General features: G+C 44.4%; 1 protein-coding gene across 1 annotated transcript in view; it reads left to right on the top strand.

Annotated features, from left to right (window-relative positions):
• The first annotated feature begins 636 nt into the window (after nt 1–636).
• The window catches only part of HTRA1 (HtrA serine peptidase 1), a 43,773-nt gene continuing 31,241 nt past the window's right edge, over nt 637–13,168 (top strand). Inside the window, exon 1 of the mRNA XM_083740111.1 lies at nt 637–1,416. Within this exon, the coding sequence (XP_083596237.1) occupies nt 930–1,416 (487 nt within the window). The 5' untranslated portion in view covers nt 637–929. The remainder of the gene's footprint in view (nt 1,417–13,168) is intronic.

Below are 13,168 nucleotides of genomic sequence, written 5' to 3'. Positions count from 1 at the left end.
CCTGACATTTACAGGTACGCAGTTTTGGCAAAATTCCCCCTTGGTGCAATTTCTACACCTTAAAACCAGGACATGTCAGGTATTTTCCTGACGTATGGCAAGCTCATCACTTAGGAGCAACTTGAAACCCCCAGTTCCCGATCCCATCCTTGGGAGACTCCGGCTTTCCCCATCTTTCCATTCACAGAACTGTCCATTTATTGCTACTCCCCGCTTCCTGCTAATTAACCAATTTCTGTTCCGCCCGAGGACCTCTCTTATTCCCTGACTGCCGAGCTGAGCTCACTCACACCTTCCCACACGCCATTCAAACTCTTTGAATGGAAATACCCATTAACTTTGGGGAGGGGGGCGGCGGCGGCCTCAAATACATTATTGTGCTGGCTCCTACGGAGAATGCCCCTGTTTCCACTCCGGAGTCTTGGCTGAGGTTGACAGAAAGCGCGGGCAGCGCGTAGCTCCGCCCCGCCGGCATTAAGCGCTCGCAGCTCAGCGAGCTTAGAATAACTTTCCCGGCCCAGGCTCGCCGCCGCCGCCTCCGGCTTGGTGGAAATGGGCTTTGGCGGGTGCCAGCTTTACGGCTTGCCGCGGCTCCCTGCCCCACTTGGCGCGGCGGCGGCGGCGGCGCGTTGCCTTTCCTGCCCCGGCGGTTGTGTAACCCCGCCACGTCCCCTCCCAGGCGGCGGCGGCGCGGCCAACCGACGGGCCGCTCTCCACGCGCACGGCATCTTCTCTGCCTTCCCTCCCCAGGCGCTCCGTTTAAAAGCGGCTCTCCCCGCCGCCGTTTCCATCTGCGCGCCTCGGCGAGCCAGGCGGCCAAGCGCTCTGCTGCAAACCCTTCTGCCTCGCGCGCCTTCCTCGCGCTCCAGACGCGGCGCCTTTCTCCACCCGCTTCCCGCCTTTTCTGAGAGAGAAAGCGCGCCAAAGCGATGAGGGGAGCCCTGTGGCCTCTGGCGCTGAGCTTCTTCTGCCTGCTGCCGCCGCCCGGCTGCCGGGCTCAGCTGTACGGGCGGCGCTTCGAGGAGCGGCCTTGCCCCGAGCGCTGCGAGCGCGCGCGCTGCCCGGAGCTGCCGCCCGAGTGCGCGGGCAGCGGCGAGTCTCTGGACCCGTGCGGCTGCTGCCCGGTTTGCGCCGCGCAGGAAGGCGAGCCGTGCGGGGGCCCTCCGGCCGGGGAGCCGTCGTGCGCCGAGGGGCTGCTGTGCGTGGTGTCGCCCGGTGGGCCCGGCGTGGCGGCCTCGGCCACCGTGCGCCGACGGGCCAAGGGCGGCCGCTGCGTGTGCGCCAGCAGCGAGCCCGTGTGCGGCAACGACGGAAGGAGCTACGGCAACGTGTGCCAGCTGCGGGCGGCCAGCCGCCTCTCCGAGGGCCAGCGCCAGCCGGCCGTCATCGCCATCCAGCGGGGCGCCTGCGGGCAGGGTAAGCCTCCCGCGGGGGGAAAGGGCTCGGAGCGGGGATGGCGCAGTAGGAGAACCCCTCGGGCGCGCAGGGCGCTACAGCTGAGCTGGCGTCGCACGCTGGGCGCATTTGTTTTTCTCGGCGCTCTGCATATGGTCAGGAGCTCTTCCAAAACAGAACCCGACGGCTTCCCAAGGATCAGGTCTTGTACTGAAATGGGAAAACAGGGCCAATTCAGATCTATTAATAAGGCAATCAAATGAAGGTTGGAGCCAACTCCTAGCGGCCCTTCGGTCCCCCAATAAAATATTTGAGAGGCCTCCCCCCAAGTTTAGTATTGCCATTCAAATGGTGGGTGCAGGAAGAATGGACAAAATTTAACTTAGCTCAATTCGTCAAGTTAAACTAATTGGAAATAGCTTGCAGGCTATTGGCTTAGGAATTTATATATTTAACATGTACAGTTTCGAACTGAAAAGCTACAAGGATGTTAATGGACTAAGTTAAGTTTATAAAAATTACGATTTGGAAAGCCGTTATAAGGATATGCATGGAAATTCAACCAAGGGGAAGCGTGGAAGTCACTTAACAATGTCAATAAGTGTAATTTTAATAGGGTTATGATTTATGTTTGTGTGTGTGTTTTGTTTGTGTATAATTTTGTGAAACTTAATAATTTTTTGGGGGGAAAAAACAAAAACAAATGGTGGGTGCGCGCCTTGTTATGTGATGAATTATATGGGGCGGGGCTTACCAGCCCCCACCCCAGTATTTTATTCAAGTTGGGACCCCTGCGGAAACGTATGAACATAAAATAAAGAAGAAAATACCGAAGAGCGCCAGCAGGCTTTCCCCCTTTCGTTAGCTTTGTTCCTTAAAAAATCAATCAAGCCATCAAAACCTCAGTTGGTTTCCTGCTCAGTATTGAGGGTGTCTGTGTGTGTGGGGGGGTGCGCTTCTTGGGTTACAGTTCTCCAGCATCAGCATCCACCTGTCTTCTGTCCTATTTCTGGCCTCTAATGGTGGTAGCACAATAGAGAGAGCTCTAAAGTAGAACCATGGGGATTACTGATATGCAGATGACTCAGAAACCAAATTCCCTGGTCAACACCTTGGAGAGTTCACATTATTCTCTCCCTCTTCTGCCCGCCCATGTGAACAATAGTTATGAGCCTTAACACTGTCAGTGGAGAGGAGAAAGTGTGCTCGGAGAGACGTTTGCATATGGGTCGATTCGGTCTGATTTAGGAGACGGGGAGAGGTAGTTTGTGCTTGTGGGAAGAGGACAGGGGTAGAACTGGGTAGAAAGGTTATGAACTGGAAACAGAGGCAGGGGAAACATCTCGGCTTGATGCTGAACAAAGAGAAGTGAGTGAGATGAACCTGGAAAAGCCCATTTTTGGGTAGGCACACTGAGAAGTGATCTGATGGGGATGGAGGGTTTGTTTTTGTTCATTGTTTTGCTGGATTCTAGAGTGAGGGTGGGGAGTGTGAAAGAAGCCAATGTTGTTCTAGATTTTTGTTGCTTTTTTAAAAAAGTAAATGATCAGTAATATAGATTTGATTCTTCTCATTTTAAAAAAAATGTACAATGGCTACCTCTAAGCATATCCTCTAATTCTATTTTACAGTGGCCTGCTATGAAATGTACTAAATATAATGTTATGAAGCAGTTGAGCAAGACAGCATAGGGTGGGTCAGACTGTCTGTGATGGTGTTACATCCATTGATCATAGTCCCTTGAATGTTTAGAGCACAATCCTATAGATTCAGATGTCAGCCTGTTGCAGCCTTCATCGTGGATAATGTCTCCATATCTCAAGGAGCTAGTTTTCTGTTACTTACACTTGAAATCTTACACTGTCTTTTGCTTGAGGGTCATTAAGGGCCAAATTACATAGCAGGTGAGTGCTTGCTTAACTCTTTCTACTTTGGCCATTTTCCTGCCTTAACCTCCCCTCACCAGCTGCTTTTCCCCTTGCAGGGCAAAATATACAAATATACAAATATTATATGTTTCTTCTGCGGCCAGAAAACCATGCAATGGTGAATGGAAAAGCAGCCAAGAAGAAAGGGTTAATCAGTCTCCTTTCCTCCATTCAAATTTCCAGAATCTTCCAGTTACTTTTCATAAATATCTATATTCATATTAAGAGACAGTTATGCATTTGCTGTGTAACATTTGGCTTGGCTTGACTCTAGCTAAATATTTTCATTTGAAAGAATATTATTGAAAATCAACAAGAATTATGCTTTGACTAATCTGCTACCTGCTGTCTGCTTAAGGCTGCACTCCCACACACATTTACCTGGGAATGAGTCCCACTGAATACACTAGGTTTTGCTTCTCAATCAACCTAGGGTCTGTCTGTAAGGCTGCAGTCCTAGCACAATTGGGAGTAAAGACCAGACTAGATGCGTGATAAATCTGTGGGCAAAAAAGGGTCTGCCATTGTTTCATTGTAGAGTGGTGTTGAGGTGGGGTGATTTAAAATGATCAAGTATGAGGGGAGAACTCAATCCTTCCCCCTGCTCACTATCTAAAATGGTGTGTTTTTAAGCTGTTTTTCTCCCAGCAATAGAGGTTGGTTCATTAGGGCAAATGGGTCACTGCCCTACAAACATCTTGTCTCCCCTTCCTCAGCCCTCACCTGCTAGCCTTCTTATTTACTGTCAGTCAGGGTGTGGTTCTGCCTGTCTCAGGGTCTGGCTTCCTGCCTTCTGCCCCATCAGTCCCAACGATTACTAACCAATTACTAACCACCACTGTCTCCCAGTGAGGCTCCATGAACTGGATAAAATCCCTTTAAAAAGTGGCTTGGGGTGTAAATGGAGGGGATACAAGGATTCATCTCTGTCAGCCCTCCACCTGCACTTTAAATCATCTCCACCCAACCTGGTTTAAAGAGAATTAGCAGGACCTGAGATAAGTCCTACCACCACCCTGCCCATTTGCATCCTAAGTTCTGTACAGCTCAATTTGTAGGTAAATTGGCCTTGAGGAATCTGGCTACATGCATGTTATACATTGATAGCTAGTAACTGTGGATCATCTGGTAATACATGCAGTGAAAAGTTCATTGGGCTGGCGACAGAAGTTTTAAATCTGGGATTCTAGAACTAAGCTATGTGGTCTGGAATGCACATAGACAACTTGAGTAACTTTGAAGTACCTCCATTTATAAGAATGTGACAGAAAGGTTATATAAACATCTGGCAGACATTGGGATAGAAGGTACGGGAGCAAACACTTCATTCGAAAAAGAAAAGCCTGAAACCACATTTTATTGAAGTAGAATAAATAGCTGCTTTGATGTTGGGATATATCTGTTCTTTACACATTAAGCTTTAAGGAATCTGTTTTCTTTCTAGAGTCCCCTTCCCCCAGTATATACAGAAACACACTTCAAGCAGCTGTTGAAGAAAATCAAAAGTGGTTGCTAGAACCTTTAACCATCCATCCATTTCTACATTGCAGTTTTTCATGTTTACATACTGTTTTTTAAGTCCTTAGACTATTTTACACATTTCGTATATGAAAATAATATGGGAACTTACTTTATATGAAACCATCCCCCACAACAAATGTAGCTGGAAGGCTTAATCTAAACGTCTGTGAAGAGCTTTATGACTAGGTGCCCTTGAGTCAAGTGACATCATGGAAAATATAATTAGATGTGCAAAGTAAGCAGCAACAGTGGGATGAATGGTTGCTGAATGGTTCCCATAAGCCTATGGACCACTTCTTGGCAATACTAAAACCCATCTCATCAGTATCTGCACATTATTTGTTAGTTTGATATGGTGCATTTTGTTCGAGGGTAGACAAAATAAAGTTCACAGTAATTTTTATTAAAGTGTATAGAGTAATCAAGCTGATCAGTGCTGAGAACCAGCAGGGAGATCCAGCATGTTTTTTTGGTCAGGGGAGATTTGAGCCCAAATCCTGCTCAGCTAAACTTATGATTGAGCAGAGGTGCATATGATTCCACTTTCATGCAAGTTACTGTTATGTAGCCTAATCTACTTCACAAGACTGCTGCATGCAGAAGGTTGTAGGTTCAAGCCTTGGCTTCCCCAAACCCTGGAGAGCTTCTGCCAGCCAGTGTAGACAGTACTGGGCTAGAAGGACCCAAGGGTCTGGCACAGTATAAGTCAGCTTCCTGTTTTGCAAAACTGTATTCTGTGTAGGAACAAAGAAGGCTTCACTGCAGTACTGTTTAAGTGATTAGGGTTCAGGATTAGGTTGTGTGATAACACAACTCTTTCATGCTCAGCTGGTATATAAATTTACATGTGTGGGTTAAACCACAGAGCCTAGAACTTGCCGATCAGAAGGTCGGCGGTTCGAATCCCCGCGACGGGGTGAGCTCCTGTTGCTCGATCCCAGCTCCTGCCAACCTAGCAGTTCAAAAGCATGTTAGTGCAAGTAGATAAATAGGTACCGCTCTGGCGGGAAGGTAAACGCCGTTTCTGTGTGCTGCTCTGGTTTGCCAGAAGCAGCTTAGTCATGCTGGCCACATGACCCAGAAGCTGTATGCCGGCTCCCTTGGCCAATAAAGCAAGATGAGCGCCGCAACTCCAGAGTCGGTCACGATTGGACCTAATGGTCAGGGGTCCCTTTACCTTTACTTTATAGCCCTTTGAGTATGGTGGGACTTTCTTAGAATCATAGAATTGTAGAGTTGGAAGGGACCACGTGGGTTATCTAGTCCAACCCCCTGCCATGCAGGAATTTTTTGCCCAAGGTGGGGCTCAAAACCATGAAACTGAGATTAAGTGTCTCATGCTTAACCGACAGAGCTATGCTCTACTGACTGAGCTTTGCTATGTAAGCTTCAATAGAACTGAGCTATCCGTGACCTAAAGAGCCTTCCATCATTTTGACGGATGAGGCTGGCCTGACCTTGTGTTATAAATTGCTGTTCAAGGCTATATGCCAGCTAGAACATGGTTTGGCTTTCCAAAAGATTAGTCATGTATTATTGATTCAAATGATTGCGGTCCTGAGGTTGTCTGATTAAAAAAGAAAAGAAAAAAGTTTCAGAATGGATGCAGCTGCAACTTTTAAAATATTTTGCCTTCACCTCTTCAGTCCATGGTTAAAACAATTTATTTTATAACTAAATATAAAATAAACTCCTGTGATGCTGCTCTTCAGGAACAAGCAAAACAAAATATTTTTTGTACAACTTTTAACTGTTCAGGAAGTTTTCTTTTGTATCCTTATTGAAAATGGCAGTGCCTGTTTGTATCTTGTTTTGTTTATAATTTGTATTGTAACCAATTGGGAAAAATTTGAATTCCGTTCATTGTAATTAGCAGTGTGATCTCAAAGTCTATCTTTAAAAAATGTTCGCTTTAAGCATCACAGCAGTACAGCTGTCTTGTCCCCACCAAGTTTAAACATTCCTAGTTGCTGAAGGAAAGTTTGCAGAGCATTACTAATTCCTGATCTATGCTGCTGCAGGGGGTTTGGGTATGGTGGATATTTCCCTTCTGCCCAACCCTACTTGATCCTGCCAGCAGAATGTGATAGGCATAAGGCCCTGAAATGAGGCAGAGTGGACAAAGGGTGTGCTGGCCTGGGTCCTAACCTGGACAAGCAGACAGAGGGATGTGATTTGGGTCTCTGTGCTGCACTAAAGCAGGTCCTCAGTTACAGAGGGGGTTGTGTCACTCCATTCAACCACACAACTTCCAGGCTGGGAGTTAGGATTTCCCTTAAAACTTGCTTTTCTATTCCAGAAGGCTATGAGTGGAAGATGTAAAATCAAAATGGAAAAAAGTTCATTACTTCCATTCAGTACAAACCCATGCTTGTTAAGTGTGTGCTTATGACTCACACATCAGTACTTGAAAAACATATATTGCTTTCAACAACAATAGAGAAAGCAATGTACAATCAATACAATAGCAAACACAAGAATCTAATAAAACAGCAACAATCATAGTAGCCAGCGGAAAAACCACTAACCTCGAATTCCTCAGTAGTCTTATAAAAAAGTACATGAACCAGAAACTTAAATGGATGCTCTGAAGCCTACTAATACATGTATATCTTCACAAACTCTCCAGAACCCTACAAGGATTTATAAAAGGATAATGATTCAAATTTCTGCTAAGCAGGACTCCCTTATGGAAGCTTCCACTTGTCCTCCTGAGAAGATATGAACAGATTTTAACAAAGATACAAACTTAGATCATTCAGTCCCTCTAAGAATCCATCCCCTTACAGATGAAAGGATTTCCATCTCTCATGCACATCAAACTATACACATGGGTTTATCTGTCCCTTTGATCATTTAGCCTGGCCTTTTCTGAACAGTAGAGGCTCAGAGAAGTTTTTCTTCTTCCATTTCCTCTGTAGTCCCTTGAAAATCTGCTCCTGTGGGTTGGGGGACACTTGGAAGTGGGGGTTGGGGGAAAAAATGCCCTCTCATGTGAACAGAGGAGCAACTTGGGATCTGAGCCCAAAAACTTACTCCGTTGACTTCTGCTAATAGTGCAAATTTCAGACATTTTCAGAATTCTTCAGACACTGGCTGATTTTCCCCCCTCTCAGCAGCTCTGACATCATTTAATTGACAAAGCTGGACAGAGCAGTATTTAAACGTTGCCACCTGTCTAGTTTTTGACCTGATTACCCAGTTCCTAGGCTTCTTGTCTGGTTTTCAGACATCTCTTTGTTCCCCCCCCCCCACTACTTTCCCCCCTTTACTGTAACGTGTGTGCTATGAATATGAGCTAAGGAGGGGTTTTTTTGGAGAAGCAGTGTATGCCTGCATTTCCTCAGGCTGGGGCTTTGTCTGGATGTTAGTAGGAACAAATGAGAGGGACTGGAAAAGCAGGTCTCATCCCTGATGCAGCAAAAGCAACTTTTGGGTACTGGGTTTGATCTTTTTTATAGCAACTTATAAAGGATGCTTGAATGGCCTCAATAAACAATCCATTGTATAATTCTGGGTATTTTATTTCATATCACTTTCTCAGGGAGCACACTGTTTCCCTTTTTACAAAATGAGGTTCTTAATTAAAATAAGTTTCGATGTAATTCCCAGGATTAGCATTGTTTGCTCCTTTTTCAAAAGCATAGCAATGAGTTGCAGTGCACAGTTCTTTCCTCCCCCCATTCCCTCCTTTTTTGCAAGTGCTTAATTGGACCAAGAGATTGAAGTGCTCCTTTGCCCCCACCGAATCACTGCTTCATAGGCAGAGATATGAATGTTGTGTGCTCTGCTATTGCTCTTCAAGTGCTTTTGCCTGTCTGGAATGTATCCTTGCCCTGTGACAATGGCTCTTGCTTGCCTTAATGGAGGGTTATGCGTGCTTAGAAACCCAATGCTTTGGCATTGCTGGCATGAAGCCTCCTGTCAGATCCATTGCCTCACCCACCTTTGCCTCTTGTTTGACCCACTGGCATGTAACCTCACCCTCCAGGCTGGAGAAGGTCCACCATCATCACCCTATTTGTTCTGCTGACTGATGAAGCTCCAGCCGAATAGCCCAGGCACCTGTTTTGTGGGGAGAACTGTGTTCCTCAAACGGGTTTTTTTTTTGGGGGGGGCATGTTGTGTTCTTTGTGTGGCTGGTCTGCTTGCCCGTGCTTAATAATCAGCCTGTCTGAAAATACTACGGATACTTGAAAAAACAAATGTTAATAAGACACAAGACTACTAAAAAAAAATTAAAACTCCATATTCAGATTTGTTGTAGCTGTAAAACACTTGCCTGAAAATAGGTCGTCGTTTTCTGAATGCAGCTTGAGATATGGCAAGGCTCCAGTGGAAGAATGCTAAGAATTGCTATAGACATACCCTCGTTGTATGAACTTGGTCTGCTGATGGAATAATCAAGACAGCATTTTCCTGGAGATTGCAAATGAGGGAGGAGGTATGCTAGATATGTTGGATCTAATACAAGCAAAATTTTGTATGATAGAACCAGTGCCTTGACTTTTGCTCAGGCGAGTTCAGAAAAAGCTACTGAAGTTTCAGAGCGTATCTCGGTTGAGAGGCAGACTCCATGAACTACACAAGCTGCAGCCCTGAACCTGCCGTGCTGGGGGAATGTTTGCTATAATGACGTTTTACTAATGCAAAATATAACTATTTGCTAATACAGTGCTAAAGTGAAACATAATTGCTCCCAATCTAGATGTCCCAATCTAGCCATAGTAACCTGCCTGTAGAAACAGGTTCTATGTGCGGACCTGCTTTAGGAGAGGTTCAGGAGGCCGCTGGACAAGGAAAGTGTGTTTTTGTTCAGCATCCTGCAATAGACTGGTGGTCCATTGGTCAACTTTTTTTTTAAATACCCAATTGCTCCATCAAAAATGTTTGCAAGTTGTAAGATACAAAGATTCCACATGTTAATGTAACATCTCCCTTTCTTGGATTTGTAACTACACATAAACATATTTATATGTAACACATTATGCCTAAGGCTCTAACCACTCATGCCATGTATTTTATAATTGCTCTTGAATGCATGTTCCTCTGCTCAAACAACAACAAAATTGCTACCATGGAACCCACTCTTCTGAATTGAGGCCCTAGCATGGAAAGGGTGGGGAGTAGGGAGGTTTTAACCATTTGCAATCATCCAAATCTGGGTCATGTCCCTTCTGCCTTCCATTGACATAGGAAATAAGCTCTCATTAAAACAGGAGATTTGAAGCAAATTGTTACCATGGAAGCCAATGGGCCCCATTAGGACCATAGTGGGGGACAAATGGTTAAAGCCCTATTGTCACCTAATCCAGATTGGGCACTTCATGCTGATAGAGGCTTTTTTGGGGTGTGTGTGAAGGGCTTGTACTTTGGGGTAAACTACAAAGTAAAGTGTGGAAGACAGAAGTGCCTGGCGTGCTCTGGTCCATGGGTTCACGAAGAGTCGGACACGACCAAACAACAACAAAGTAAAGTATTTTTTTTTTTGTAATAAATTTTTACCCATTTTCAATTACAGTCCAATAATAGCCTCGTTTATAACAATATAAATTTATAATACAATTATTAATACCAATCATTCAAATACCAGTAAATAAACTGTTGTCGCCATTTTCTCTCTTTCATCCTTCCTTCCAGCTGAAGATATATGAGCAAATATACTTCCAATTAAATTAAATTCCAAGTCCTCTTAGCATTATTCGATTCACTTTGTAGATAATAAAGGATGGGGAAGAACCAGCTCTACGTTTCCATCTAAACCTTTTGCAAAATAGAGCTTCCCTCCTTTTTTCCTTTTTTTTACACACAGAGTTTTGTTTGATGTTATATTCCATATTTATAATCCAATTTATTCCATCCTCACATGTACAAATATAATTTGAACCAACATTCAGAGGAGGGCTGCTGAATCATAAATGTAGAGAAGAAAACATTAAATAAAGAAACAGTAGCCTCCCCTCCCCCACCATCTTTTTCACCTAACGAAGTCTTACCTCAAGTTCAAACCTTGAAGTCCTTGCAATTGGTTTGTTCTGCAGTTTTGATCTCATCTCTTCTAGCACATGCCTGTACTTTAGTCCAATTTAAATCTAATTAACAGGAGAATCTCTGCTTCTTAATGGTGGCATAGGAGGGTTTTCGGCAAGTGAAGTGCTTTCACATTCAGTGCCCCCCTGCCCTGCCCCCCCCTACATTCCATGCCCGAGCGAGAGCCAGGTACTGAGACAAACTGAGTGAAGCCGTTCTCCCCATCCCTGGAGGGAATGTGCAAGGATGATTGTTACCCTGAATCATCCTTGTTTTTCCTTCGCCAATGATCTCCCGCTGTCATGGGGGCTGCCTCCATTAAGGCAGAGCAGAACTGGAAGCCACAAAGAAAAGTATATTGTGTACTTTAGCCTTGTGTGTACGTGCACCATAGCTGCAGAGTGCTTGCTGCTAGATCGTGCCAATTTTATTATGAGGTTGACTTTCCCAGTCCTTGGACTACTGCATGGGGAATAGAGTGAACTTCTGAGACCACAGTAGTTGGCCATTCTTGGTCTAGATGATTAATTGTAGTATGAAGTTCTCTGTCTCTCAATGTGGCCCTTAGGCTGAACTCTCCCCCCCCCCCCCCCAAGTTCTGGCATGCCAAAGAAAAACAAAAAAAAAATTACAAAGCGAAACACTGATAAACTCTTTCAGCACATGCTAACTGGCTCATGTATATGTGTGCAGCATCCCATTGAAAAAAGTGAAGCAAGTAAGCTAAAGCCAACTCTGGCCTTGCTACTTTCTACCTGTGCACATATCAGATGAGGATGCATTCATATTGATTTCTAAATTTAGAGCAAGCCTTGGGAGTGAGTGGACAATTCATTAATTCAGGTGCATACTTTTAAAACATTGTTTTGATTGAAAACATGATTATCCTTTCTGTTACACAAACGTTGCTGAATTATTACCAAAAGCTGCTTATGCCAGATTTAGGAGAAACACATGGCTGGAAGTAGACTTTCAATGTGCTTGCTGAATTCCAGGAATAAGATGTTGTAAATGGGATCTTGGATTTCAAACATGTATCCAGATAAATTTGTAGCTAGTTGTGAAACAAACATAAAATGATTAAACTCCTAGGCACTCATTTTAGTTTGCTTTGAAATTTGACTAAGATTTACAAAGCTTCAGAGCTGTGTAGGAGCTGTGTTTTCCATCTGTCTGTTCGTATTTTAGGTTTTTTGTTTTGGTCTTGTAGGCTATTTTGTATTTATTTATTGAGACATTTCATGGAGACAGCTGGCTCTTTGTGCCTACAGCAATGATCTCTGGTGTACTGAATATTAACACTCATCAAACATTCTCTTTCACTAGAACATCCTACTAAATGGAATAGCTGCATCCTGTTTTCCAAAAGCTAAATGTCAAAAATTTACATAAAGCCCAAATGTGGGTGCACATTTTTGTTATCACATTGAGTCCCATTTTCCTTTGACTATTTTATTTCCCTTCAGCATGGTTTCCTGGCCATCAAAGTAGAAGTACCGGTAATTATGAAAGCCCCATGTTTTATCTATTATGTTATTAATTTAATTGGCAAAATGAGTAAGAATTTACCTTTCAAATCAAAGCAGGTAAATATAGATAGAAAGTAGGTCATGGATAAAGAGTTGGTCACATTGGCTTGGTTCAGACCAACCACCAGACCACACTTTAGTGCTATATGAATGTGCCTCAAACTCCCACATCCCCTCAACTCACATGCTGTGATTGCTTTCCTTACCACTTGCTTACAAACCATAGTTTGCCATTACAGGTGAACCAAGCAAACCATGGTTTGGCAACATACAGGAGAGAGTTGGATTCACAGTGCACAAGGAGAAGAGTATCTATGTGAGGGTGAGGCTGGTTCATGTCCTGCTGAGCTACGGTTTGGTGTTAAATCTGAACTGAACTAGCATCCTCTTAAAATCCTGATAGTTCAGTTTTATTAACAAAACATAATTTATATTTTAAGACATATTTAATCTTGGCTAAGGGACACGGGTGGTGCTGTGGGTTATACCACAGAGCCTAGGGCTTGCCAATCAGAAGGTTGGTGTTCGAATCCCCGTGACGGAGTGAGCTCCCATTGCTCGGTCCCTGCTCCTGCCAACCTAGCAGTTCAAAAGCATGAAGTGCAAATAGATAAATAGGTACCGCTCTGGCAGTAAGGTAAACAGTGTTTCCGTGTGCTGATCTGGTTCGCCAGAAGCAGCTTAGTCATGCTGGCCACATGACCCGGAAGCTGACATAACCCCAGAGTCATCCACGACTGGACCTAATGGTCAGGGGTCCCTTTA

The sequence above is a fragment of the Podarcis gaigeae genome (genome assembly GCF_964106915.1).
Source record: "Podarcis gaigeae genome assembly, chromosome: 5".
NCBI classification, from domain to species: Eukaryota; Metazoa; Chordata; class Lepidosauria; order Squamata; family Lacertidae; genus Podarcis; species Podarcis gaigeae.
The sequence above is the reverse complement of the archived record's forward strand: the minus strand, read 5'-3'. Positions and strand labels throughout refer to the sequence as shown.